This window comes from Leopardus geoffroyi, chromosome E2 (assembly GCF_018350155.1).
Source record: "Leopardus geoffroyi isolate Oge1 chromosome E2, O.geoffroyi_Oge1_pat1.0, whole genome shotgun sequence".
Taxonomy (NCBI): domain Eukaryota; kingdom Metazoa; phylum Chordata; class Mammalia; order Carnivora; family Felidae; genus Leopardus; species Leopardus geoffroyi.
Window position 1 is genome coordinate 33186745 of NC_059335.1, and position 25431 is coordinate 33212175.

At 45.0% G+C, this 25431-nt stretch overlaps 1 protein-coding gene across 1 annotated transcript in view; it reads right to left on the reverse strand.

Moving 5' to 3' along the window:
• Positions 1-3749: 3749 nt before the first annotated feature.
• Positions 3750-25431, reverse strand: part of CES5A (carboxylesterase 5A) — a 31464-nt gene continuing 9782 nt past the window's right edge. Inside the window, 9 exon segments of the mRNA XM_045442794.1 lie at positions 3750-4074; positions 4077-4204; positions 4295-4367; positions 6708-6857; positions 12802-12949; positions 15547-15612; positions 18626-18766; positions 19834-19938; positions 21711-21818. Of these exon segments, the coding sequence (XP_045298750.1) occupies positions 3956-4074; positions 4077-4204; positions 4295-4367; positions 6708-6857; positions 12802-12949; positions 15547-15612; positions 18626-18766; positions 19834-19938; positions 21711-21818 (1038 nt within the window). The 3' untranslated portion in view covers positions 3750-3955.

Consider the following 25431-nt stretch of genomic DNA (forward strand, 5'->3'; position numbering starts at 1 on the left):
AATGTTAGACTTAGGGTTTACGACAGGAGTGTCTACTAAAGTTGACATATGCAACCCTGGTGAGCCAGCAAAGCCATTCTTAGGTAAATATCCAAGGGCAATGCATGGGTGTAGTTACTAAAAGGCGTGTCCTGAAGTATTTATGGCAACTCTTTTCATAATAACCTGAAACTAGGAATTATCCAAATGTCCATCACTAGCAGAATGGGTAAATTATGGCATATTCACACAAATAACGACTCTACGGCAGTGATAAAAAACTATAACCATATGCTATGTGGATAAATGTCATACATGATATGAGAACACACCCCTCCTCCCACCTCTGCCTGTTTGTGACCTGTAGCCAGGGCCACAGGGCTGAGAGTTGGGCCTTGGGGTTGGGGAGAAAGGTCTGGAATCTAAAGGGTCTTTGAGGGAAGAGGAGCAGGGACAGGGAGCCACCAGGAAAGGGACACCTTTCTGCCCATCTAAGGCAGGCCCCTGGGGTCTTGATGGGAAAGTATAAAACTTAGGAAAGAAGAAACCCTGCTGGCCCCAATCTCTGCTCTGCCTGTGAGTGCAGTCATTGAAATTAGACTTTTGAGGCAATGGGTTGGAATTTTCCCCTTTCCAAGTGTTACAGAGGAAAGGGACAATGATAAATGGTATTGGTTTATAACCTAACTATTTCGTTTGGTTTTCTTTTTCTTCCAAGTTCTGCAATATCACCTCACTAGCACCCCAGGAGCCTCAGAGGAGGAAAGCACTTTTTTCCCTTTTTATAATGCTGCCCTCTGCTGCACATTAGGAAACTCACAGGCAAATATTTGGTTTGTCTCCAGAGTTTTGTTCCATTTGATCTGATTTGATTTAGTGATTCAGATCCAAGATTGTTCAAAAAAAGTATACATTTTCTGTAAAAAAGTAAGTTGTTTAATTTACAATAAGAAAGTAATTAAATTTTCTGGTTTTATGTTGATGGAAAAGCAGAGGTGATTGCAAAATACATGTATCTGTGCTGTTGATGAGGAGGAAGTGAAAGGACCCTTTGGGGGAAGTGCATTTGTAGACCATAAGAGCAATTGAAAAAGGGCAGGGCCTTTTCCCGGGTCCAACTGCTACAAATCCAGATGCCAGACACAATTTTAAAAAGTAAAAGTACTCAGGGGTGCCTGGGTGGCTTGGTCAGTTAAGCATCGGACTCTTGATTTAGGCCCAGGTCATGACCTTACGGTTCATGGGTTCGAGCCCCACATGGGGTTCTGAGCTGACAGTGTGGAGCCTGCTTGGATTTCTGTCTTCCTCTCTCTGTGCCCCTCCCCTGCTTGCTCTCTATCTCTCTCTCTCTCTCAAAATAAATTAAAAAAAAAAAGTTGCTTTTCAAATTATATCCATAAATGTCCAGGAGCAGACTAACAGCTAGAGATTGTGATGTAGCCACATCAGGCAGATATGTAAGCTGAGTTTTTGAAGATCCTCTAGCAACCTGGAATTCATCCACCACACTGAGTACTCAGCAGCTCTTAACCAGGGGTGTGTGTCAAATGCCCAACAAATGAAAATACAGGTTTCTGGTTTGGTTGGACTGGGGAGTAGGTTGGGCACTGGAATTTTGGAAGAGCTCCCTGGGTGATTCTTCTACTTACACTTCTGATAGAAAATCCTGAATTAAATGAAAAAAGCAGGATGCCAACTGACACTCATATTTCAACTTTAACTCAATACAACATCTGATCACATGTGGACAGGAATAAGGAGGAAAGAGGGCCCTGTATCTGGATGAGTTGGAAATATGCTCCCTCTTGCAAGACACCTACCAAAATTAGAATCATATTTGAGGATACTGGGACTGTGTGCAGTATATAAATAAGTGTAATGTCATTTAATATGATAGTATTTTAAAAAATGAGTTGAGTGGTGTTTTCTAGCTGTTAGTTAAGCCAAATATCAATGTAGAAATTAGCCTTCTGCAGCTGCACAGGCAATTGAATTTCCAGCTTGCTTGTGTGTGGCTTGGTTCCTCTTCCTAGAACCATAAAATGCCCCAAGGATTGTTGATCTACCCCTTCCACAACCACCTAGGCCAGAAACAATCCAACAGATTTGAACCATATGCTAAGGGAGGCAGGCAGCATGGCAGAGTGTCCTGATCTGGAAAGACAAGAGACTCAAGGCCTGGTTTTTACTTGCTGCTAATTCACTGAATGATCTTGGATGAATTCCTTTACTTCTCCATAGATTTCTGTAAAATGAGAGGCCAGGGGCCCAGGCTTAAACACCTTTGGGGCCAGGTAATATCAATGAGTGAAATGGACCAGGCATACGACAAAGGGGAATGGTGAGGACTGTAGAAAGTTGAGAGCTCATGCCTTTGTAAAGGGGTAGACTCTACCCGGTTCTGAAGATTTATTCTATCAGGGTCATTGAGAACAGTTGTGCAGGTTGTGCACTGCACAGGGGCACTACTTCAGAGGAGATATTTTTCACATCATAGACGTAGTTATTTATCAATGATGATTTCCTGGAGGAAGTCTGTCTGTGGAGGGTTTTGAAGAAAGAATGCCTTCTAACTGGCTCAAAGGTGACGTGTGGGCTGTCAGAAACCCTGGTTACCAGGTGGGAATTCAGCTCCGCTGATGCCAGATTTCTTCTTCTTGCTCCTCCTCTTCCACCTCCACCTCCTTTTTTTTTTTTTTTTTTTTTTTGCCTTCTTCTTCTACTCTGGAGAAGCTGGACACATGGCTTCCAAAGTGAAATTCCCCTAACTTCATATTAACTGGAAATTAATTCCAAAATGTTTTTGACATGTGTGGACTAAACAAAGCATTTCTTGGGGCCAAACTCAGGCTAGGATTAGGAGATCTCTGACCCAGAGGAACTCTACATTACTGACATTTCGGGAACCCTCCTATTCTATGCACATAACGCACTCTTGGAGCAATCACAAGGAAAAACTAACTACCCTGGTAAATGACATGAATAGAATAGGGATTATGTGGTTTTAATATGAATTATATGGATATCAAGGGTACAAGTGCATCCCTACCTATCAACTGGCTAACTCTAATTCACCCTTTCTTAAGATAAATATTATTTCTCCAGAGGGAACCTCCTAAGACTTCCATCTAAATTAGGTCCCCCGTTACACTTTAATAAAACACCTTACTCTCCCTAGGTGAACTTATCAAATTTCTATCATCAGATATTCGTCTGTGTGAATGTTTGCTTACTGTTTGTTTGCTTACCACTGGTGGCGAACGTGTCTTGCTTACCACTGTAGCTCCAGTGGGGATATGTCTGGTACACATCAGGCACCCATTATAGGTTTATGGAAGGATGGATTAGTCTCAGTCCCATCAAACATCTTTTCTCCTCAGTATCTCCCTGACCTGACCTTACTGCCTGGTGTCTGACTTCTGGGCCCCTGACCTTGGAGGATGTCTGGTTTCCATTGCTGAGAAGGAGGCTCTCTGGCCTCCCCCACCCCTCCCCCACATATCTCCTGAGCTGGAGGAAAGATCCAGTTCAGGCCATTGGTGTTCAGGACATCCATGTTTGGCTTGTGGCTGAAACTCGCCTGGATCGGAGCTGAAGCACTCACATTTCACTTAACACACACAGACACCTTGTCTCATAGGAAGTCCACATCATCTTGAATGCTGGGGGTTGTGAGAATGTTCTGAACACAGAATTAAATTCTGTTCCTTGTACATATTTTACATTCTGATTGTGTTTCATCTGACTAACAAGGTCATTATGATATCAAGTAATATGCCAGCCATCACGGTGATTTATTGAAGAAATCTGGTAGCCTTCTAAGGCCGGTAGCATTGTTTGATGTTGAAAAGAATTCCCCTAAGAATCACCCTCAAGACCATAAAACATCGGTGAAAGCAGCTGATTCCACGAAGTAGCTAAACACAGAAACGGAGCTAAGGATCGTGGGTGAAATTGTGGAAGAAGGAAAACCAAATCACACAGAGAGAACTTCCCATGGAGCAGAAGAGAAGAAGCCAGGCGGGAACAGAGAAAGGGAGAGTAAGGGAGAAGGAGGACTGGGGAGGGCTGTGGAAGTGGAGGGTATCAGGGGATGGTATCTGTCCAAAACTTCACCTCTTGCTCCTTCAGTTTCTGTCCCACGCTCACATTCAGATCCAGCTTCAGGTACTGCTCGCTCTGGGTGTAGGCTGGCCACAGAGGCACACCTTCCCCGTTAGGGTCCCTGGAAGTGAGGGCAGAGGTGGGGGTGAGCTTTCTACCCCCCAGACGCCTGGCTGTGGGGAAAGCCCGCACCAAGGCAGTGCTCACTTACCCGGTCCGAGCAAAGTTGGCCCAGTACCTCATCATCTTCCTGCTCAGCAATTTCTCCTCCTCGGTGGCTCCTTCTGAAGGAGACAATCACAAAATCCGGCTCTCACACGGATTTGCCAGAAGCCCAAGGTGCTTCGGGCCTGCTGAATCTCGTTCACACCTCCCTTCCCACCGGGATCCTCTCACTGGCCCACCGCTCAATCCTCAATCGTTGGGCTCATTTTGTGTCTGCACATACTGAGGCCTAGAGCCGCCAGGGTTCGCCCGAGGGATCCTGGCTTCCAAATGGAGGAGGCGGATCACACAGCTTCCCTGTCTAACCAGTGCTCTTCCAGAAATTCCCATGAGGCTGCAGGTTTCCTCGGGTCAGAGACCACCTCTCTCTCTCTCCTTCTACCACTCCCCCTCAAACAATTAATTAATTATGGCATTTCTCTATTTGAGAAAGTAATACGTGCTCAAAGGACAAATCCAAAATGCAGGCAGGGTATCTAACGAAAGTAAGTTTCCCTCCTGTCTCTTCCCTCCAGACACCCAGTTAGTTACCAGCCTCAGAGGCAACCATAGCTACCGGCTTCTTGAGTGTCCTCCGAAGGCAGGCTAGCCTCGTGCAAGGGTTTTTGGCAGATGCCTTTTCACATACTCGGTATAATACGAACATATATCCTGCGTCTTTCTCTTTGTACTAAAACTGTATCCAGGAGATAGGCCCACACTGTTGTCTATAAACCTTCCATTCATTGCCATTTATTGTTCTATAAATGTATAACACGTAAGTACGTATATATTCAGTTATCTATGAATATATAATTCAGGCATCCGATATTCTCTTGGTGGATCTTAGCATCGTTTCCAATCTTTTGCTGGTGGAAGCAATGCTTCAGTGTGTGCCTAAACCTTCGCCTGTATATAATTGTGCAAAAAATTCTAGAAGTTGAACTGCTAGGGTAAAGACTATCTGCATTTTAAATTTTCCATTAATATATGAGGTTGTCGGTCTCCCCACACCTGCTGAAATATATTATGTAAAATGTATTGCTCTCCCCAACCTTGATAGTTGAGAGAGAATTCCTCAGTCAAGGTTAATGTTCAATCCTCTTGATATGGGTGAGGTCAAGTGGATTTTCATGCTTAAAAGTCACATGTTTCTTCTTCCATAAACTATTTATATATTGCCCAGTGTTTGACTGGGTTGTTATTTTCCCATTGATTTTAGGAGTTCTTTATATATATTATGTACCATAAATATTTATAGATATATATACCATATATCTCTCTATCTCTATCTCTATCTCTATCTCTATCTCTATCTCTCTATATTTTTTAAGTAGGCTTCATGCCCAGTGTGGAGCCCAGTGAGAGGCCTGAACTCATGACCCTGAGATCAAGACCTGAGCTGAGATCAAGAGTCGGACGGTTAACTGAGCCACCCAGGCGCCCCAAGAGCTCCTTAGATATTAAGGAATTTAGCCTTTGATACACATGCGGTTCATTTTTTCCCATTTGGAGATTCCTGTGCCCATCACACAGTTATATGCTCAGTGATGGCTGCTGAGTAATAGTAACAGGGACATTTATTAAGCACTCACTGTATACCTTATGAGAATTGTTTCATTTAATCCTTAAGACAACGTAGGAGGTAGTTGTGTCATTACCTGTATTACAAGGATGGGAATGAATAAATCACATAATGAATAAACAGAGCGCATATTTAGGCGGAGGCTCTGTCCTCATTGTCAAGAAGCCAGCGCGAACTGCTTAAGAGCCTGTATTGTGTAATTTCTTAAACAAAATATTTTAGTGATATCTATAGTGTGTAGTTCCTATATTTTCTCTATTGATAACCTCATGTGACTGGCTTCTTATTTTAGGCACTGAACAGGTCATAAATTCAGGAATGAATGAGCTAACCTTGCTAGCAACAGTTTGCAAGCATCTACATTAGATCACCTGGGTCCCACTACTTTGGGCTGGAATTATGAAAAACATGTTTGTTTGTTTGTTTGTTTGTTTGTTTGTTTTCCTTTTAAAGCCCTGGGTAGCATCAGTGATTCTAGAAAGGGCAAGGAGGGTTGAGACTAGTGGTCAGAGAGAAGGAAGAAAGAGGTTCTAACTAAAAACAAGAAAATTAGATTGCATGAGTGCCCTCAAGGGCCCACGCCTTTAGGCTTTAGTATGAAGAGAAACGCTTATCAAGCAAACGCTGGCAACTCCTTTTCCTAAAAATAAGAGGGGGGCATTTTCCAGGGAATGGCTATGTCTGTAAACCATAGATTAAATCCTAACCCACCAGTCTTCTGGACTCTTGCATAGTATTGGGCGGTTGAGGGACTTCGTGCTAACAGTGCCTTCTCCCCAGCTCATCCCAAGCTCCAGTCCCTGCCAGAGCAGAAGCCCCCGAAGCCGTTTCTTACCGAACATGACAACGTCGCCTTTCAGGAAGGCACCTCCAAAGACGAAGCGGATTTCATCAGAGTGATCGGCTTTCATGAAAGCTGGCCTTGTGTCGTTTATGCACTGGGGCCGGTGTTGAAACTCATAGAAGTAGACAGGTGCGCCAGCATCTGTGGAGAGGCAGGAAAGGGCCTGCGGCCGGTGCGCATGCGCAGCGGAGCAGGGGCGGCCCTGCGTCCCCACCCGGGCTGGTCCTGGCTCCACAGACCCACGGGTGGGATGGCTGGGAGAAGACAGGTGACTCGAACCATGCTAACTTCCTTCTTCTTTGTCGGAGGCCAGCACTTCCTGCCACAGCAGCCCCTACGTCCCTGGTGGCAAGAGCTCAGCACCCCTCGGGGCAGTCTGAGAGGGCAATAGTTTTTTTACTTCTCTAAAAGCCTTTCTTACTGAGCCAAGACCTACCTCCCTGTGACTTCTTGTCACTAACTCTGGTTCGGCTGTCTGGAGACAAAGCGAACAAAGTTACTCCCTGCTTTCAACATTGTTTCATCTCTCTTCAGCTGAAGGCCTTTGCTTTGTAATCCCCCCCTCCTTCCCTGCATCATCAATTTTTCTCTACTGGACCACTGCCATCAGTAGCCAACAGGCTTCCAGAGTCTCCCGTTAACATGCATACACACATGTGCAACGTACACACGCACCGACACACACATACGCACACATACACATGCACACACACAGGCACACACAAACACACGTACTCTTGGTTTCCGTTTCCCCTCTGGTTACTGCCTTATCTCTCTAAATCCCTTCTAGCAAGACCTGACATTACTCATCATCTCTGCTTCCTCTCCCCTCATTGTCTCTCTCTTTCTCTCCATTAACTGAAGTATCATTTAGGGGCAATAAAAAACGCAGATTTTAATTGTACAGTTTGATGAGATTTTACAAATGCACTGACATTCACGACATGACATCACCATGCCCAGGTATACAGACCGTTTCTATCAGCCTGGAAAATTCCCTTTGGTGTCTTTGTATTCACTCTACCAAGAAACAATCAATGTTTTTATTCCTGTCACCACAGATTAATTTCGCCTGTCCTTGACCTCCGTGTAAACGGAATATATGAGAGTTCCAGTTTCTCCACATTCTCAATAACATTGTGGTTTTCTCAATGATTTCCTTAACTTCCACCATAATCATCTCCTTCTTACTGCCTTTCCTTTCAACATTTTTCTGCATGGGGACCACTGTCTATGTTCGCACAGATGTTGACTACAGCACAATATTAATAAACTCTTGTCATATACTGTATTTAATGTAACTGGCAAGGCAGCAGAGGAAAGGGTCTATATCTCAGGCAGCCTGACCTAGAATGAAGCAAAGCATTCCTAAGCTTACTCTTGTATGGAAAAGCAAAGGACTGTCCCTAGGTGCTTTGAAGTGACAAAAAATATACTAGTGCCAGTTGTAGGCACCTTCCAATGTTTTGAAAAATCACTGATTTCTGCCAAACACTCTGGCCTGAGACTGAGCATCTGAGCATGGGAGACGATCACCCACAATCCCACAGCAAGAGAGAGAGAGAGAGAAGAATCAATGGCTCAGCTGTGATCATGTGATGTTTGGTGTCATGTACTATTTGTATTGCAAGACATTGCTCATTTATCAAGCTAAATTTTATTAGAAATGTTTGCTTGTCTTGTGGAACACTCACAGAACAAGTTGCTCTCAATCCAAGGTTTTACTGTATATGATTTGTAAATATCTTCTCCCATTCTGTGGGTTGTCTTTTCACTTCCTTTATATTGTGCTTTGATGCACAATAATTTTTAATTTTTATGAAGTCCAATTTATCTATTTTTTCTCTTTTCATTACACTTTTGGCATTATATCCAAGAATCCGTTGTTACTTCCAAACTATTTGTATCTTTATTTCTAAAGTGAATCTCTTTTAGAACAGCATACAGTTGGACTCTGTTTTTATAATCCATTCATTCTGAAATCTCTGCCTTTTGAGAGAATCCATTTATATTTAGTGTAATTACTGATTAGGAAGGATTTATTTCTGCCATTTTACTATTTGCTCCTCAATATGTCATATATTTTTTATTCTTCAATTCTTCCATTACTACTTTCTTTTGTGTTAGATAATATTTTCTAGTGTACCAGTTTGATTCCCCTCTTGTTTCTTTTACTCTACATATTTGTAGTTATTTTCTAAGTAGTTGTTCTGGGGATTATAATTAACATCCTAATTTAAAATAATGTATTTCCAATGAATACCAACTTTGTCTCAATGGTATACAAAAACTTTCCCCCTTTATAGCTCTGTGCCTTTATGTTGTTGTTGTCACAAATTGCACCTTGATGCACTGTATGTCAAAACATAGATTTAAAATTAGTGTTCTTTACACTTGTCTTTTAAATCATATAGGAAGAAAAGAGACATTAGAGAACCAAAAATGAATTAATACTGACTTCTACAAGTAAACATAAGTAATGTGAGTACCTTTAGTGGTGCTGGTTTTTCTTCTTGTGGGTTTGAGATACTGTCTAGTGTCCTTTCATTTCAGCCTTAGGGACTCCCTTTATCATTTCTTATCAGGCAGGTTTACTAGTGACAAAATCTCTCAGGTTTTGTTTATCTGGCAATGTCTTGATTACTCCTTCATTTTTCAAGATAGTTTTGACATATGGAAATCTTGGTTGGCAGGCACTTTATTATTATTATTATTATTATTATTAGTTCAGCACTTTGAATATGCCATTCTGGCCTCTGTGGTTTCTGTTGAGAAATCAGCTGTTAATCTTATTGAAACTACTTTGTACATGATCAGTCTATTCTCTCTTACCTTTTTCAGGAATTTCTGGTTTTGGTTTTTGATTGATTGTAATATGTCTCTACATACATCTCTTTGAGTTTCCTCCTACTTGGGAGTCCCTGAAATTCATGTACATGAATATTTACATCTTTCATCAAATTTGAGACATTTTGATAATTACTTTTTTAATATTATTTTTACCTCTTTTTCTCTCCTCTCCTTCTGGAAGTCCTATCATGCATATGTTGAGATGTTTAATGGTGTTCCACAGGCCTCTTGAGCTTTGTTCACTTTTCTTCATTCCTTTTTCTTTCTGATCCTCACATTGGGTAATCTCAATGGATTTGTGTCCAAGTTCTCTGTTTCTTTCTTCTCTATGTTCAAATCTTCTGTGGAGTCCCTCTAGTGAATTTTCCATTCCAGTTGTATTTTTCAATGCCAGAATATCTATTTGGTCCTTTTTATAATTTTATAAATTCTCTCTTTATTGCTTCTGTATGTGGTGAAACATCATTCTCATGGTTTCCTTTAATTTTTTATATGTGGTTTCCTTCAGCTATTTGAGCATGTTTAATAGTTGGTTTAAAGCCTTCAGTAAATCTAATGTCTGGGGTTCTTCAGGGACAGTTTCTATTAATTATTTTCCTGTCTGTGGGCCATACTTTCCCATTTCTTTGCATGCCTTGTAATATTTTGTTGAAAACTGGAGATTTTGAATATTATAACGTGGCAACTCTGAACATCAGATTCTACCTCCTTTCCATGGTTTGTTGTTACTGCTTGTTGTGGTTGTGGTCGTTTGTTTGTTTAGAAATGTTTCTGTACTGGGATGCCTGGGTGGCTCAGTCGGTTAAGCGTCCGACTTCAGCTCAGGTCATGATCTCACAGTTTGTGGGTTTGAGCCCTGCGTTGGGCTCTGTGCTGACAGCTCAGAGCCTGGAGCCTGCTTTGGATTCTGTGTCTCCCTCTCTCTCTGCCTCTCCCCTGCTCTCTCTCTCTCTCAAAAATAAAATAAAACATTACAAAAATTAAAAAGATAAATGTTTCTTGCTCATGTGTAGCCACCAAAGTCTTTCTCCTGTTTTCTTAGTGGTCGACTAATAATTTTATGGGTCAGCTGAGGTTTTCATAAAAGCCTAAAACAAACAAACAAAATCTCCCAGTCTTTGAAGATGGGCATTGTGTGTGTGTGTTGGAACATCCCTCAACACTCAGCCAGACAGTTTACAACTCTTACTTAGTTTTCACTTTCTGTTTGAGGATAGCCTCCAGGTCAGCCAGATATAACAGCTTAGGGCCATCTCAGGGCTTTTATGAGCATGCTCCCTACTCTGAATATGCACAAGGCCTTCTAAATTCCCAGGTATATGGAGAGCTTCTCAATCCTTTATTCCCAGAGCAGCTCATTGCCCAGCTTTTCCTTCTGAGTGTTGTCTCTTATTTATTCCAACTGTTATCCCTTGCCCCTAGTGGTATCAGCAAATGCATTTACCTTTAAATGTTTATGAAAAATGCCCTCCAGGTAGGTGTCTAATCCCTGAGAAAGCTCTATGTTAGGGGAAATAAAAGCAAGCCCTTTTAGCTTAGTTGTTTAGGGAGCCACCAGATAGGTCAAAGCAAACAACCACAAGTCTTTGAGAATAGGTTCTTTTTTCTCCCTCCAGTACTAGCAGCCTAGACTATAAATATGGGCTGCTGTCTTTAAGGCCATTGCCTAGCTGGTGGCAGGAAATGGTGCAGAGTAAGTTAACATGCCACAAACACTCTCATTGAGACTCCAGGGTCTATATTTTGATGAAATGCTCATTTGCTTGCTATACACCCTTGATTTATTTCCAGAGTTCTGGTAAAATTGATTCTGACAGTACTTGCCAATTTATTCACTGCTTTTGTGGTGGGACAGATTTTGGAGTTTCCGCCTCCACCACTTTTGCTAACATTGTTAATAGTGTTTTTTGATGAGAAAAAAGTTTATTTTGCTTAAGTACAAGTTAAGCTTTTGCATTTGGGTCTACAACTCAACTCACGTTGATTTTTGTGTATAGTGTGAGTTAGAGGGTTGAGGCTCACTTTTTCTACATAGATATCCAGTCATTTCAGCTCTGTTTTTTGAACAGAATTTCCTTTCTCCATTGAATTATCTTAGCACCTCTGTCAAAAACTGGTTAACTGTCAATTTTCTGAACTCTCCACTCTGTTCTATGTGTCTATTCTTCAGCCAGTACCAGACTTTCTTAATGATTGTACTCAAAAATAACACTTGAAATCAGATAACTTGTAAGTCCACTAACTTTGGTGTTCTTGTTCAAGATTGTTTTGGCTATCCTTGCATTTCCATGTAAATTTTTCGAATCAGTTCATTCATTTCTCCAAAACCACTGGTGAAAGTTTGAGATTGGGATTGTATTCTCTGGAGATCAGTTTGCTCATTTTCTCTTGAATCCATTTTAACCAGGCTTTTACTCCCATCATCCTATCACAATAGTTCCTGTCAAGGTCACCAGTGACCTCTGTGTTCCCAAATTGAAGAGTCCGTTCTTGGTCCTCATTCCCTTGTCACCTTTGCAGACCTTTTGATACAGAATCTTATAGTGCCCTGCCACTGCTATCCCCTGCCCTGTTTTTTTTTTCTTCTATTACCATCTAACACATATATATTCTATCTTGACTTGTTTGTTAGTCTCCCCAACTAGAATGTGAATTACATGGTGTCTTTGTTTTGTTCACTGATGTATCCTCAGGGCCCAGAATACTGTCAGGAACATAGTAGGCTCTTGATAAAAAATTGTGGAAACAGAAGGAAAGGGGAATGGAAGAGAGAGAGAGAGAGAGAGAGAGAGAGAGAGAGAGAGAGAGATGGAGAGAGAATAAGGGCAGGGCAGGGGTAAGGAGGGAAACAAGGTTTGTGTCGCCACAAGTAATACTCCCTTTATGATTGCTCCACTACTGCTGATACTTAAAATGTTTGGGAAGACTCTTTCAGAGAAAGGAATGTGGGAAATAAAATAATGGGGAGGTGGGAATTTTCTGGATGGTCCTGACAAAGGAGGAGAAAGAGAAACAACAAAAACTGATCAACATCCCTGAACTCTGAAAGGCACGGCAATTGCAAAGGTCAGCCTGCAGGGTTGTATCCCAGACATCCTTGGGAACTCCCTCTAACTGAGGGAACAGAAGGGTGGAGCAGGGCCAGTCATCAGGCAACAAGAATTCCTGCAGCCACTGGCCTTGCTGAGCTGTGACCCTGCTGTGTCGGGAGCGGGGGTAGTGCTGAGAGACTCACCTCTATGATATCGAGCTGTGACCACCCCAGGGACCACAAAGAGCACATCTCCAAGCAAGTCCAGAAAACTATCTCGTATTTCAACCGGGGAGTGCTTGTTGTAGAAGTAATGATCAGCCACAAGGTGCAAATACTGGGTGGGAATATGCTGTAAGAAATCATGGCCACAGAAGATCCAGGTCAGCAACATCCAACACGTCAAGCGTTTGCCTGGGCAGACATGATTCTGAGGTCTTTACATGCATCGCCTCATTTAATGCACACAGTGATTCCATGATGTAAATATCAAAATTAGCCCCATTTCACAGATGAGGGCACTGAGGTTTAGAGAGGTTAAGGGGTTGTCCAAACTGGTACAACCATTCTTTCACTTGCAGCCAAATTTCATGCTACTAATCACCGTGCACATGCCTCTCTGAGATGCTCCAGAAACGGCCACCCCTGGCCAGAACTGGCAACATGGTTTGCAGGGCAACGTTGTTCAAAAATGATACCAATTTCAAGATGGTGACAACATAGCATTCAATCAAGTGTAGAACTCTTCTGAGTGTAGACCTTTGTGCCAACACAGGTCCCACACCCAGGAGGCCGGCTTCAGGTAGTGGCACTGCCTCCAGTCCTTTGCTGATTCGAGCTAGTTGCTCTCTTGGAGTTCCCTCATCTATAAAAAACAGGCTGTGCTGGGAATCGCATGAGATATGAAGAAAGAAACATGCTGTCTGGCACAGAGCAGGTCTTCTGCTCTATTGGTTTCCCTCAAGACCTATTGCCAAAACCCTTAACGGGGCATTCCGTGACTTCTTGGCCCGACACTGGGCTGCCTCCCAGTCTTCGATCCCTCAACTTGCCCCCAGCGCAAATGCCAGAGGATGCAACGTAAACTTCATGAAGATTCAGGGTCTGCCACATCAATGATGTTCTTGGGGATCTGGGGGGTCTAGGGAATGCTGGGATAAGTTATGGCACCTCAACCACCATCCCCACCCCCCAACATGAAAACAAGCATGGTCCTGCAGATGTTTCTCTGGAATTTGGAGGCAGTATACAGCACACTCAGACTTGTTCATCAGGGGTCCTCTGAAGGCTGAGTGTTTTTAATCAGGCCCAGAGCAAGTCCAGGCTCTGGTGCAAGTGCCCCTGACTTGAACCACGTGACCAGCAGACCCCTAGGTGCTCAGGGTACCCAAGGAGGGTCCGGATGCTCTCTGGACCCTCTGGTGAGCCCCAGTGGGCTACTCACAGTGCAGACCCCTGGGGTTCCAGAGCAAGGCTATGCCATCTGCATCAGAGAACAACTTAATCATTTGAAAAGTGCTTGCTCTGCCACCTAGGAGAGACTGCGTGCCCTTCCAGTCCTCCTGCACCTCCCCACAAAGCCCACTTCCCACTCCTAGGACCCGGTTCAACATACCTACTCCTCTTGAAATGCCCTCTGCTCAAATGTTTCCCTTTCCTAAACCAGATGGCCTCCTCCATGAGGCCATCTCCAATCCAGCCTGCGAGGTCTCACTGTCTGGTGTATATATATTTTAAGTATCTCTCAAACCTTAATCCCAGTTTGGACCACTAGATAGCCAAGACTCATCAAGCATTACCTCTGGGCCTTGGGGTCCGAAGGATCCCCTGCCTCTGGTCTGGCTCACTCTGTGGCCAGAAGGCTCTTTCCAAAATGGAAATCAAATCATGCCACTCTTCCTCTGTTCCCAGCCCCTGGGATGAACTTCACCTTCCTTTCAGAGCATATAGCAGCCGCAAGCACCCTCCTCTACTGCAGCCTACCCTGCAGCTGACCTCATCACACTCCTCTGCTTCTAATCTTGGGTCCTCCGGCCTGGACCTCCAGCTCCCCTGGCCCCTGTTCCTCTACCAGCCAGACAAACCTAACTCATCCTTCAAGGCTCTTCTCCTTGAGGCAGCCACCTGCTTCCTCCCGTGGGCCACACAGGGCCTCGAACATTCCTCTGCTCTGGTTTGCAGACACTACTGAAGTGCCTCCTTCACTTCATCCACCACACGCTCTCCAGGTTCTGCAAGTGTAGAAGGAGTGCCTGCTCATCACTGTACCTCAGTGCCTAGGTGAGTGCTGGCCTCTCAAGAAGCAGCCAGTCAATGAATAAATGCACGAAGGGAAACTGGACAGAGTTCACACTGGATGTTTACGGCAAGAAGGAGGGAAGAAGAGAAAGGAATCCATTCCTACATCTAGTGTCTGGCTTAAGACCTGATACTGACACATCTGTTCAGGGAGTGAATGAATAAACAGTTGAGTCAGGGTCCTGGGCCTCGCTGGAACCTAATACAGTGCCCGGCTGGCGTGGAGTGAATACAGGTCCTTAGTTCCGGGTGTGTTTCAGAATTCAGAACTTTGCTGACTGTGCATAAATAATTCAGTATATAGGCTGCGTGTCATGTCACGTGCTCTGGGGGCGGCTGCCCCAGCCCCCACACTACTTATGTCATCAGAGAAGCACACGAATAGGGGGATGAATGAAGTGGATGAGAACAATAAATACCAAGGGCCACCTATCAGCTAAGGAAGGTTTGGTTGTCCTACAGGCTGTTTTTCAGAGCTCCTTGGATTTTGAGATTGTGAATAAGGGACTGTGGTACTCTATTTGGCAAAGATTCCCTGAATGAGTGAACGAGGAATGACTGCAGCCCCAGCCCCTACTGCTGAGTGTGCCCCAAGGAGGTCTGTTAAATAGGTGAATCTCTGACGAGTCACAGTTGCCCAGGCTCACTTACCAGGAACGTGTGTACGAAGTAGAGGGCCAGAGACCTGTTGGAGCCCCCGAGGATCTCAGGAAACTCCTGTGGAGAGAAGTAGGGCATCCTCTGTGAGCACCTCAAGACACCAGAAGGGAAAGTGGTCTCGCTGAGGGCTGAGGGGCCTGCCTTTTAGAGGGGAGGCTGGGAAGAGCAGGAACTCATTTAGTCCCCAAGGGGCGACATGCAGGAGTGGCCTCACTGGGTCGGAGTAATGACAGTCTCTTCTCACACTTGCTAAAAGGCAGCCATTCCCTGCCATACCTGTGGCCTTGTGGGGCCCGAGTGGCTGCCCTGTGGAAAGACCATGTTATGAGCTGAAATGTGCCCCCCAACCCCCATTCCCACGTTGAAGACCTAACCCCCAGTACTCCAGAATGTGATGGAGTGGAGACCACGTTTTTCAAGAAGTGATGAAATGAAAGGGAGGACTTTAGTTGGGCCCTAATCCAACCTGACTGGTGTCCTTATAGGAAGAGGAAATTCTGACACACAGAGACACCAGACGTGTGCATACAGAAGAAAGACCATGTGGGGACACAGGGAGAAGATGACTTCGTGCAAGCCAAGGAGGGAGGCCCCACAAGAAATTAAGCCTGCTGACACTTTGATCTTGGACATCCAGCCCCTGGGATTGTGAGAAAATAAGTTTCTGTTGTTTAAGCCACCTGGTCTATGGTGTTTTGCTGTGGCAGCCCGGGCAAACTAATACAGGCTACAGCTTGGCTTTGACACCACATTCAAAGAGAGGCCAGAAAAATCTCAAACTAGTGGTTTATTGTTCTCTTTCTAGAGATCTTTACAATTAGGGCCTCTGAGATGCCAGCAGTTTGCAGAGAGCCAGTGAGGTGGCAAGACTGGTGGTTAAGAGCAGAGGCTTTGCTTGGGTGCCTGGCTGGCTCAGTCGGTTAAGCGTCTGACTCTTGATTTCAGCTCAGGTCATGATCTCCCAGCTCGTGAGATCGAGTCCCACGTCATGCTCTTTGCTAACTAACAGTGCTGAGGCTGCTTGGGCCCAGTCTCTCTCTCCCTCTCTCTCTGCCCCTCCCCTGGTCGTGCACGCGTGCTCTAAGTAAATAAATAAATAAATAAATAAATAAATATTTTTAAAAAAGAACATAGGCTATGCTTGGTACATAGTAAGGGCTAGGAGTAATTACTTGTTAAAAGACCCCTCCCTGGCCAGTATTACAGCTTAAAAACATGAGAGGGTAGAAATACTCTCCACTTGTCAAATGAATTTCGCTTTGACATTTTCTCCTGAAAATCTTGAGATAATAAATCACGAGGGTAAATATTTAAACATCTCTGTCTCCTGGCATCTGAGGGAAACTCCTGAATCATTCAATTTATCTACACATGTATTTCAACCACTAAGAACCTCTCTATATGTTCAGCAGCTGAAGGATTTGGAGGGAATTTTGGAGGATTTCCTATGGTCTCCAATGGTCAGCAGTGGATGTCACTGCGAGGTCACACGAACTATCCACACTGATGTAGGCTCTTGAGCTATGCAGACCCAGGCACCAATTCCCATCCTGCCACTTGAATAATTCCAATAGCTAACATTTACTGACGTGTGCTTGTGAAGCAGGTAGTTAAGATCATCCTATACCACGGATTAAGGAACGAAGGTTCAGAGAGGTTGGGCAATTCACTTAAGGTCACACAGCAGGTTACCAGAGAACCCAACATTTAATGGCAGAGCCTAAATGCATGAAGAAATTACACAACACTGTCTCCTCCCCCAGCTGGGAGACTTTGGGGAAGGAATTTTAGCCTTTCTGAGACTAAGTTTCTTTAACTGAAAAACAGGAATAACAATGCCCATTTGCAAGTTGTTGGACAGACGGTACACACTGGGCACGTGGAAGAACTCGGGACTGGTTGCAGTGGTTATGGTGGTGGTGTCATCGGTAGCGCCTGCCTTTTTCTTTCTAGCACAAACCTGGTAGCATCGAAAGGCCTTGCTGAAGCCACAGTCTGTGACTCAGATGCCTCATTTGCAACACGAGCAGAAAGATCCTCACTCCCACTTACTCCAAAACATTGCTCTGTAAGTCACACTAATAATGGTAGAACAGGCCTTTAATAGCCTGATGAACTCAGGGTTCTGGTTCTAACCAGCCACCAACTAGCCTTGAACCTTGACAAGCCTCTGGATTTCATAACCACATTTCCCTCAGCTTAAAAGGAGGAGGTTGGTCTCCATGACTGCGCTGTGATGATGTTATGGGTTTGAGCATTCCTACCCTTCTGAGGACAGATGAAAAGTTTCTTTCAAATCAAGAGGGTCTTCTTTAAATGGCAGGGTCAAGAAATCAGGGCTCCTTCTCAGGACTCAGCCTGAGCACAAATAATCCCTCCTTGGAGAAGCCTTTCTTGACCACCCCTTCTCCTCCCTAAAGACCTTCTCCCACCAGTTTATGTCCTTCCTAGCACTTATACTTTCGGAAACCATCTTTTCAACTGTCCATTTCATCTGGGCCTCCCCAGTAGGATGTGAGCCTGCAGAAAGCTGGGACTGCGTGACTTGTTCACTGTTGAATGCTTGCTTTTTACCAGGGTGTAGAGCGTAAAGTAAATGTTCCCCTCATACTTGTTGAATGAATAAGACAATTCAGTGATTTCGCAACTTGTACAAACCCAGAGAGCATCCTTGGAAGTCAAAATCTCATAACCGCACACGAAAATGTAAAGGCCTGAACATTTTCCAAACCTGCATGAAATTCATCTTTGAAGTATTAACTGTGCTCATTTGAAACAATCATTTGTGACGTTTTGAACAAAGCTCAAATGGATCCATCCTCTCTTACTTTTTTCGTAGAGTTGTTTCTTTCTCCATGAACCTTGTATGAGGAGCCGGGCAGATGCTGACTCCGGCTGCCCTCAGTCCTCAGCTACCCTCCTTCAGAGAGGGGAAGGGGCATCACCGTGTCCTTGGCTTCCGGGCTCCTGCATAACACTTGGCGTCCTTGCTGGCTGTGCTGAGCTGTGGAAGCATATACAGCTGCCACACCGCTGAGGAAGCGACAGGAAGGACAGCTGGGATCCTTACCGTGGGCAGCAGGAAGGCACACTCGTGGTTATTGACTCCGATGATAGAAGGAACTGAATTAAATGCTTTTTGAGTCAATAGGGCTAGAGGCTCATCAGGAAAGAAAAACTCATCAACCACTGGAATGGAAAACGTGGTTTTCTGGAATAAGGAAGAAGAGAAAAATCAGCATCTGCTTCTGTTCACAAAATCTGCTGTCCCCAAGCCCCCAGCCAAGGAGACCCAACCCGCCGAGCAGTGATCAAACTACATTAAGAAAGGAAAAAGCCACAGTTGGCCCATCCTGATGTACCAGTTCTGCTTGGCCGGCCCTGCACTTGCTTAGGCAAAGGGGCTCAAATTCTTTGAGAACCACTGACCAAATGCAGCAGGCAGAGTGGTGAGCAGGGGACAGGGGAGTGGCCACAGTAGTGGGGATTAGTATGCGCATCTTCCCGAGATGTCCTCCTCAGCACTGTGCCTTTGATCTGGCTGAGTCTTGGGTCTCAGGAGGAAACACCTGGCTTTATCCACGTTTTTGGGGGGGTCTCTGTTTGGGAGTGGGGATGGCGGGGAGCACACAGAAGACCTTTCACACTCCATCGGGTCAAGGACTTGTTATCCAGCTCCCAGACTCCAGCACAACTCACAGCGGACCCTTCATCCATGCCAACAAAGTATTTCACAATTGTTGGAATCTGACAGATAATGGCCTTGCTCTTCCAAGGACCATCAGAAGCTCTCACGAGTGGAAGGGGCACAAAGAGCTCATTCAGTCCAGTGACTGAAATTTGTCAGTGGTCATCTAGACTCTGCTTGCATACCTACAGAGGTGGGTGTCTCACTATCTTCTAAAGGTGCTGGCCCTTTTTCAGAGTTTTTAGAAATTTCCTGGTTATACCAAGCCAAAATGGCTTCCTAACAGAACTCACACTCTTGACACTGATTTTAGCTTCTGGCAGCATGTGGAACAGGGGAAGTCCCTCTTCCCAGTGACTTAAAGACAACATTTGTGTTTTCCTGGATCTTCTCCTGGCTAAGCAGCATCCCTGGCCCATCAAGTTCTTTAAATTACCTATCATGGTTCTGTACATTCTACAGCCATTACTATGAATCCCAACCTCCATCTTTCCAAATCCCATATCAAAGTAAGTAAGAGAGTGGTGGGGTTTGTCTGCCATTCCATTCCAAGCACAACCCTGCCCCCAAGCCCTCCTGCCCCTCTTCACCTTGCTGATGTCCAACAACTCCTCGGAGGGTTTTGCCCTCAGGCACTGCAGCAGGGCAGCAGAGTCAGACGCATGGCAACCACAGATATGCGCAAGCACCTGCAACTGTTGCCAGAGAAGGACCAGGTCAGAGCACAGCATGGAAAGTCGCCAAGAAAATGAAAAGTGAAAAGAGTCCTAGATCCTTCATACATGAAGCCTGCTGCCCCTCCCCACCCCCTGAGGACAGGCGGGCACTGTACCTCTTTGTTCTCTTGCCTGACTCTCCTTGTCATCTTTAGCAACCGCTGGAGTAGGGGGAGGTGGTATGTCAGCCTGTGGCTGTGGAACAGAGTCAAGATTCCTGGCCACGGAGAGACCAGTCCGATGGTGTTGGCTCCACTGGCAGTAAGCCTCACTGAGTCCAGACGCCCAACTCTGGGATGCTGAGTGGAGCCAGGAGCCCCAAGCGTGAGGAGCAGCTTTGCAAGCATGACTTAACTGTCAGTTGAGGCATGACTCTGGCTCAGTGCCAGCTTGTCAGCTCTGTTAAGCCTCACCCCCACCACAGCCTAGAATACCCTGAACAGCTTTTTCTGTCTCACATCAATTCCACTCATCCCTAGCTCCTCCGAGATGTCCTTTCAGACCACTGCAGCTCCCATGAACCCCTGCCTCCTCTGATTTCCTGTTACCTCAAGGATTCCCACCTTCTCTACCTAGCCTTTTCACAAACACTGCCTTGCGCAGTCGTCGAACTATCCGTGGGAGCTCATCCCTTGAAAGTGGTGGCCCCCCAAGTGTCTGGGAGTCATGAATGCTCTGAGAATCCAACGAAAGCTACAAACCCGCTCCCTGGGAAAATGCACAAACATATAGAATCTACACACAACGTACAACTGTAGGAGCTCAAGGACCATCTCCCAACTACCCATGGATTTCAGGTTAAAAACCTTTGTCATAAAATGATTATGGTCTTCTGAAGTCAGTGTAGCCCTTCCCATTTACAAACCCACAGGTCCTAGCATAGAGCTGGGAGGACTATGGACACTCAGCGTACGTGTGCTAAATGAACAAACAGAGGCACAAACTGAAAGTTGGTATGTCATGTTCCCCAAATCAATATTCCCGATGCATTGAGAGTATTTTTACAATATTATGACTCCACGTCTCTGCTTGTGGTGTGCACTGTCATTTTCTATCAGGTGTTCAAGCAAATGCACCACGAAAATGCATAGTCCCCAGGAGGTGGCTCCACAGCCCCGTGCTTAATCTTCATTGACCGAATCAGCTCATTTGTTAACTCATTCATTCAGCAAACAGCAATAATCACCTAATATGCACCAGGAATCATGCTGGGACATGAAAGATACAGAGACCTTGGTCTCCAGGTCCTCACTGTCTGCTAGAGCACTAACCAAGACGACAGATGACAAAAGTCTGGGGCATATGCCTCACTGCCCCCTCACAATCTCATGCCAGGCAACAAGAATCAGTCACAGTGTTATTTCCCACTGAATTGGAAACAGCCTAAGAATCTTTCTTAACAGAGTACTCTAGATAGAGTGGAGTCGATATAGGAGATGAGCCGTATATAACACAGGGGACTGAGTTATATATCCTAAGTGAAGAATAATGAATAAGATGTCAGAACAATTACATAGACACTCATGTACACACACACACACACACACACACACATTCACGCACACCAACAGTATTTCACTGGGGACCTATTTTCTGTCAAACCAGGCCTCCCTTAGAGCAATAAGGTTCACCTTGGCCAGCATCAGATTCTTTTGACCATGGTCAGTAGGACTGCCAAGTACATGGTCTATCGACACCTGACCACATTCTCCTCTGACCAAGTAGAGGAGAGGTGTTAACGAGATACTTACATCCTTCTTCCTCTCATAACCAGGGAATAGCAACACTAAAGGCAGGATGGCCACCCCACTCTCCATGATGGCTTTGTGGAATAAGCCATTGGCCATGGGGGACAGAATCTGGAGAGAGAACACAGGAGACCAGGAAAAGTTATGCAGGGGACTCTCCATCCAGCACATACACCACCCACCTTTCCTTAAAGAAACCTTCCCAGGAAGCCTCCTTAAAAGCTTTGTGCTTACAGAATAAAAAAAGCCCTGGTTTGGGGACTCAAGGACTAGCCATGGATGTATGGACAAATTATTTAACGTGTCTGAGCCCCAGGTGCTTCAGGAACTTTGAGGTCAAACATCCTGGTGTGTGATTGCTTGCTAGCTCCTTCATTTCCTAGCTGGGGGGATCTCAGGCAAATTGTTTCATATTTCTGAGCATCAATTTACTTCTTGCAAAACTGGAAGGAAAAATGGAGCACATATCACAGAATTGTGGCATAGAGCAGAAGTCACAAATATAGAAGGCTTTGCACAATGCCTGGTCAGACAGCATGCACCCACAAAACGGGGGTTGTCATCATATATGTAAAGTTGAGTTATTATAATTCACCTTACTGAATTATTTTGAAGATACAAAAATATCTTGTATATTGTCAAGTGCTACACGGTGGAAGCTCTCTTAACCCACTTCTATGTAACAGACTTTTGTGATGAACATGTGACCCTGGAGATGCCAAGCACTCAGAGCCAGTGGGCTATTTTCTAGCACCACCACAGGTTTCTATTCCCACAAGTTTCTGGCCAAGAGGCAGGTGTGTTTGCTTCCTCACTTGTTTGGTCAGTTACATTTGCTACTGTAATTACATAATCAATGAAATACTGTGGGAACCAGTGAAGTATGTGTATAAGAAAAGAAAACAAAACTATGTTTTGGGGAAAGAAACCTGTGATAAAGACAAGTAGCTGAAAAATACTGCCAGCAAATTAGGTGTGAAAAAGGTAAGAGTAAAATACGTTGGGTGCGGCGGGGTGGGGGGGGGGAGCGGAAAATTCCATAAATGCACCTCATTCACAGACTACAAAGCACGCATCTTTTAAAATTCATGCTCACTGTAAAGAAGCTGAAACCGTAATTAGAGGACCATGATTCCAATGGGTGGTTTATGCCAGAGAATCACGTTGGACCTCCAGCCAGCAGACCAACCTTGAAAAGATACCACACTATATACCAAACCACTGATAGAGAAATGTACACTTTCTCTTTGAAGTTAAAATAAAATGTTATATGCATCCTTTTTTTTTTTAAGTTTTAGCTGAACTTTTCTATTAAACAAGTAATTACCAGTCCTGGTAATTGGACACCAGGGCTTCTACCCTATAAATGTCAGGGATTTTTCTTCAAACTATTACTCAGGATGTGATCTTGGGTAATTCATTTAAACTCCTCCTGATGACAGCTCTTGTCCACAAAATGACAGAGAGCCCCTAACTCTCTCTGTGAGGCTTGAGGGAGACAATGTGTATAAAAGTGTTTGTTGCCCAAAGTGGGAGGAGGGAAGATGGTGGCGTAGGAGGACGCTGGGCTCACCACGCGTCCTGCTGATCACTTAGATTCCACCTACACCTGCCTAAATAACCCAGAAAACCGCCAGAGGATTAGCAGAACGGAGTCGCCGGAGCCAAGCGCAGACGAGAGGCCCACGGAAGAGGGTAGGAAGGGCGGCAAGGCGGTGCGTGCTCCACGGACTGGCGGGAGGGAGCCGGGGCGGAGGGGCGGCTCGCCGGCCAAGCAGAGCCCCCGAGTCTGGCGGGCAAAAGCGGAGGGGCCTGACGGACTGTGTTCCGACAGCAAGCGCGACTTAGCGTCTGGGAGGTCATAAGTTAACAGCTCTGCTCAAAAAGTGGGAAGGCTGGAGGACAAAGGGAGGGAGAGCTGCTGAGCCCCCGGACGACAGAGCTCAGTTTGGCGGGGAACAAAGGCGCTCGCCAGCGCCATCTCCCCCGCCCATCCCCCAGCCAAAATCCCAAAGAGAACCAGTTCCTGCCAGGGAACTTGCTCGCTCCGTGCAAACACCCAACTCTGTGCTTCTGCGGAGGAGCCAAACCTCCGGCAGCAGATCTGACTCCCTCCCGCTGCCACAGGGCCCCTCCTGAAGTGGATCACCTAAGGAGAAGCGAGCTAAGCCTGCCCCTCCTGCCCCTGTGCACCTTGCCTACCCACCCCAGCTAATACGCCAGATCCCCAGCATCACAAGCCTGGCAGTGTGCAAGTAGCCCAGACGGGCCACACCACCCCACAGTGAATCCCGCCCCTAGGAGAGGGAAAGAAAAGGCACACACCAGTCTGACTGTGGCCCCAGCGGTGGGCCGGGGGCAGACATCAGGTCTGACTGCGACTCCGCCCACCAACTCCAGTTATACACCACAGCACAGGGGAAGTGCCCTGCAGGTCCTCACCACGCCAGGGACTATCCAAAATGACCAAGCGGAAGAATTCCCCTCAGAAGAATCTCCAGGAAATAACAACAGTTAATGAGCTGATCAAAAAGGATTTAAATAATATAACAGAAAGTGAATTTAGAATAATAGTCATAAAATTAACCGCTGGGCTTGAAAACAGTATAGAGGACAGCAGAGAATCTCTTGCTACAGAGATCAAGGGACTAAGGAACAGTCACGAGGAGCTGAAAAACGCTTTAAATGAAATGCAAAACAAAATGGAAACCACCACGGCTCGGATTGAAGAGGCAGAGGAGAGAATAGGTGAACTAGAAGATAAAGTTATGGAAAAAGAGGAAGCTGAGAAAAAGAGAGATAAAAAAATCCAGGAGTATGAGGGGAAAATTAGAGAACTAAGTGATACACTAAAAAGAAATAATATACGCATAATTGGTATCCCAGAGGAGGAAGAGAGAGGGAAAGGTGCTGAAGGGGTACTTGAAGAAATAATGGCTGAGAACTTCCCTGAACTGGGGAAGGAAAAAGGCATTGAAATCCAAGAGGCACAGAGAACTCCCTTCAGACGTAACTTGAATCGATCTTCTGCACGACATATCATAGTGAAACTGGCAAAATACAAGGATAAAGAGAAAATTCTGAAAGCAGCAAGGGGTAAACGTGCCCTCACATATAAAGGGAGACCTATAAGACTCGTGACTGATCTCTCTTTTGAAACTTGGCAGGCCAGAAAGAATTGGCACGGGATTTTCAGTGTGCTAGACAGAAAAAATATGCAGCCGAGAATCCTTTATCCAGCAAGTCTGTCATTTAGAATAGAAGGAGAGATAAAGGTCTTCCCAAACAAACAAAAACTGAAGGAATTTGTCACCACTAAACCAGCCCTACAAGAGATCCTAAGGGGGACCCTGTGAGACAAAGTACCAGAGACAACACTACAAGCATAAAACATACAGACATCACAATGACTCTAAACCCGTATCTTTCTATAATAACACTGAATGTAAATGGATTAAATGCGCCAACCAAAAGACATAGGGTATCAGAATGGATAAAAAAACAAGACCCATCTATTTGCTGTCTACAAGAGACTCATTTTAGACCTGAGGACAACTTTAGATTGAGAGTGAGGGGATGGAGAACTATTTATCATGCTACTGGAAGCCAAAAGAAAGCTGGAGTAGCCATACTTATATCAGACAAACTAGACTTTAAATTAAAGGCTGTAACAAGAGATGAAGAAGGACATTATATAATAGTTACAGGGTCTATCCATCAGGAA